Here is a 4,541-nt window from a genome sequence, read left to right as displayed (position 1 = left end):
CAGGTGATTATACACAAAAACATGTGAATGTTATATCCCATTTCTGCTAACAGATCTTCCTAAATGGTTTTCCTAGCTAATTTAGTTGTACACTACCTAATTATACATTATGTTATACACATCTCATTGCCACACATGTCATTGTCAATATTATGTTGGTGTCCAATGTTGGTGACCTTCTATTGATATGCATCCATTACTCAAGCTTACCTCAACACACAAGCCTGTTTCATCTGCAGCATATCATCTGCAGGGATTGGAATGAGATGATTTTGGAAGATGATTTCCAAATTGGGTCACTTCCTTCGAGATTTTCCATAAGTATGACAGTCAGTGACTCTATTTCAATCTGCTGCCACGGATGACAACTTAGTTTTGACAATTTCCTGTCTACGTTCAGTCTATTGATGGGTTAACATCAGTATATATTAGAACTGTAACTAAAGTGAAGTAGACCTAAACAAAAACTACACACATTAAACATATAGTTCAGGTTGGTCTACAGCGAGGTGTAAATAAATGTGAGTTTTGCCACAGCAGTGGCGTCTGAACAATCCTTCCTTTGTACTCCACCTCGGGTAAATTCCACCATCAACACACAACCCAATCTACTGACCGTTGTCACGGCAGCACCACGTGGACTTCAGTCCTGCTCCAGTTTGTTGCTGTATACTTCCTGGACAGTTAAGTGATTAGGATGGACAGCAGTTTGTTTATATCAAAAAAACTTACTTGCTTTGTTATAAAAATCTGATAATCCACTTTAACAGAGCTCCTGATAACATCTGATGTTTAAGTGAAAATGACGTGAGTCTGAGATGAAATTTCACCAAACAAAAAGAACCGTAATTTGCAACCTGGAGCAAAAAACACTAATCTGGAGGTTGTTCCTGTAAAAATGAAGAGGAATTTAAAAAAAAAAGCTGAGTTGTTGCCAGTTATAAACTAAAGACTAACACTTGGGATAATTTCAATGGTCGGAAATAGGGTCACAGTCCAAGCTGTCCAGTCCCTTTCCAATTTTTCGAATGTGATTGAAAGGATTAATCCCACTGAGTTGGAGCCATATTCGCTGTCTTTAGTGTTTGAATATTGCCAGCTAACATTAATAACCAAAGCATATCTTCCACCAAAATATTCCTGGAGAGTCAGCTCATGTTTTTAAGAACAAAGTAGTAGTAAATTAAGCAGGCTTGTGTATCCACTCATAGCTTAATTAGCTGAGTGCTGGAGTTAAAAGCCAGGTAAGCTTGACACATCGACACTTCCTATAATTACCCTGTAGACACATGGGACTAATACAGAAACCTGCCATCATCCAGGTCTGCATTAAATCAAATAAACCGCCAAAGATACGCTTGATACACAATGACAAAATGACAATACTCCATCATCACCGGAGAACAATAAACTCGCTCGCAACATTAATTTCCGCCACTGAGCTGTACACCAATCATCAGTTTCTCAAAGTAATTATCTGAATACTACACTTCAATATGGGACTTCATAGTCACACTGCTTCAAGAATTAAACAAAGACCAATAAATCTGCCATACAGCAAATCAATGCTGTGTTTTAATAACATTTCAGCTATCTTGATTTACTTATACATTTACACCTGAGGCTCATAATACCGTGATCATTATTACAGCATTATCTCACTATCAATTTGTTACAATTTACTGAGCTCAAATCTCAAATCTAGTTTGTATTAGCATTTTTTTTCACAATGCAATTATATTATAAATGAAATTAATCGCTCAGCAGTTTAATCTACTCTGGCAAACACACAATGATTTTACTTTCTTTCATGCACCAAGAGAACATGGATCTCTACTATGCTTAAGATAAGTTGAATGGTACAACAGAGCAGTCTTGGTGTGTTCTGTTTGACTCCCGGAGAAATTAGCCCTTGAAAACAATGAAACAAGCAGGGAGCGGGAGCAAAAACAGGATCCTTCCACCAAGCTAAATGCGCAACAAGTAGTCGACTCATTTAACAGCCTTGACATTTAGGCTACCATATATCACACAACTTCACTGTTGTATTGTTCTCGCTTCTTGCAGAGAAAAAGTGCGTGAACGAGGGAGACACAACGACCGCCTTTATCCTACACACAGTATAAGTGTCAGCAACAACAAATTTGTTAGCTGAAACCATTTTATGTGTCTTTTTTTCTTGTCTCTTTGAACGCCAGAATGTTTTTTTTCGAAGTGGCTACTGAATGCACGGACATCATTTGTTTCTCAAAACAACTGGTATAGTACCCATTTGATACTTATGTCTGAGTGCAGGTGTTGCTAAAATGAATACCTATTTAGTTAATTCAGTGCTGCAAACTGGTGTCTGCAGAGCATTGCATGCTGTTGAGCAAAGGCCTCTTATTAGTAAAGTATCAACATCAGAAAGACTGCAACTATGGGGATATAAAACCTCACCATACAGGCCTTCTGTCTGGAACAAATGGGGCAAGCTAAAAGGGCCATAACAGGACTACGGGCAGTGGAACTACAAAACCTTAAACAAGCTATTGTGGGAGAAGTAATTGTAATTCACAATGATCCAGCGCCAATAAAGAATTTGTCTCCACTTTGTTTTACACTAAGCTTTCTGTTTGTCATTGTTAGCCTGACTTATGTGATTGCTTTCAGCATAATTTGCTGGTGGCTGTTGTGTCCTGGTTCCTCTCACAGTAACCATCTGATATACACTGACACGCAGACCAGAATCCGCATATAAATCTATGATGTATAGCACTGCAGATGGAAAAATGCAAATATAATGCACATAATCCTTGAGGAACTTAACATAATGGATGAGTCAGTGTGGTACTGATGCTGTGGTGCCTTTCGCTGATGTTCAACCTGAATCCTACAAATGTTAATGTGTGAAGGACATGTGAAAATCTGACCAAAAAAAACAAAAAAAAAACACTTCACACATCTGTGACTTTGTAAATCCTGTCCTTTCTGCTTCAATAATGCAATCATGCTATACATCTCTGTCACCACACGGTCACACCCCTCTCCTGCAACCTTTACAGTCCCTCTATCACACACACACACACACACTCTCTCTCACACACTGCCACACACACCTATCTAATGGAGAGAGTAGAGGTCCTGCATGGAGGATGTGAGGAGAATTTTAATAGCCTTCCTCCTGTCCTGCTAGGCACTGCCACTTTCCATTCACAATGCAGGCAGAGGTAATTGGTTTCACCTATCTGATGGGACCCCCTGTGTGTTAATCCATATGCTGGTGTGTTCATGTGTCATTTGTCACGTGCATACTGTGTTTTTTAGATGACATACTGTGTCTGCGGCACAGCCTTTTAATGTAGTTTGAGTATCAGTGTTTGACTGTAACTCAAACGTGTCAGAACTGCACAGTGACAGAAAGGAAATGAAAGCATTGTACACACACACACACACACACACACACACACGCACAGCACTTTTAAAAAGCAGCTAATGGGATCAAATTTTACACGGTGCAACAATGCAACAGTGCAACAATGCTCTCGAGCCACTCACTTGATGAAGTAGCTCGCTCCTTCGTCCGTGAAGCCCTCTTCCCATCCTCTTGGCAAATCTATAAGACGAACAAGAACCACATTGAACGCCACAGACAGAAAACACATTGCAGCAAAAAAAGGGGGAAAAAAATAGGGGGAAAAAATAGGAAAAGAAGTCCCCTCGGCATCCTACAAATCAGATAGTTTGTCGCGTACCTGACCGTATCATGTGTCCCGAGTTAACAGGTTCACCAGTGCGTGGATGTAGCCAAGTAGTGCTATGACTTTTATCACTGCAAGAAAGACACCTGTTACTGAACGATAATGAAACAACAAAAATCCTTCACGGTTATAACGCCTCGTAAAGAAACAAGCGTTGAGTAGTAAAAACCGCCCGCTCACTTGATAAAGAAGACCCGGCCATCTCTACAAACTCCATACGACCAGTGGTCAGGTAGGGTGTCCCGTCCAAGAGGTGCCGCCATGATCTCTCCGACTCGGCTTGTCCCCCCCCCCGCCTCTTCTCCCTCTCCCTGTCCGCAGACTTTTCCAGGGAGCCCAGATAATAACCACCGCTAGGGCTGCATAGTTTTTAAAGGGGAAGAATACCAAACTCGGACCACTTCCACCACTCTCTTGTAATTGTAATGTAATTCGAGCTGACGAAAAGCGGATAACCGGTTCCCACAAGTAGCAGTCTGGTGTATGATTAAAACAAAGCTCAGAGCTCTACAGAAGAATAATAAATGAAGCCCACTGCGGAGAAAGGTATAGGGTGTTGCCCCGAGGGTGTAGTAGAAGTGCACTGGGTTAAAGCTGAAACTTATGACTACTTAAGACAATTCAATACTATGATGTTTGGCACATACATAAAACAAAAATTTACTAAAACTAAAATAGGAAAAAAGCATGTAGCAATCCTAAAAGTAATTGTAGTAGTGGCTACACATGAAAGCAAAAAAAAGTCATTTAAGGGGTATTAAAGGATTACAGGAATATTTTAATTAAGCCAGTATAAATTAA

The 4,541-nt window shown here is 40.1% G+C and overlaps 1 protein-coding gene across 1 annotated transcript in view; it reads right to left on the bottom strand.

Moving 5' to 3' along the window:
• plekha7b (pleckstrin homology domain containing, family A member 7b) overlaps nt 1-4,039 on the bottom strand; it is a 65,838-nt gene extending 61,799 nt beyond the window's left edge. Inside the window, exons 1-3 of the mRNA XM_035682442.1 lie at nt 3,921-4,039; nt 3,735-3,811; nt 3,538-3,595 (exon numbers count right to left, since the gene is read on the bottom strand). Coding sequence (XP_035538335.1) covers nt 3,538-3,595; nt 3,735-3,811; nt 3,921-4,003 — 218 coding nt within the window. The 5' untranslated portion in view covers nt 4,004-4,039. The remainder of the gene's footprint in view (nt 1-3,537; nt 3,596-3,734; nt 3,812-3,920) is intronic.
• Nucleotides 4,040-4,541: the final 502 nt, after the last annotated feature.

The sequence above is a fragment of the Morone saxatilis genome, unplaced genomic scaffold (assembly GCF_004916995.1).
Source record: "Morone saxatilis isolate NCDOM2014 unplaced genomic scaffold, NCSU_SB_2.0 Contig11, whole genome shotgun sequence".
NCBI classification, from domain to species: Eukaryota; Metazoa; Chordata; class Actinopteri; family Moronidae; genus Morone; species Morone saxatilis.
This window is presented reverse-complemented; position numbering and strand designations above follow the sequence as displayed.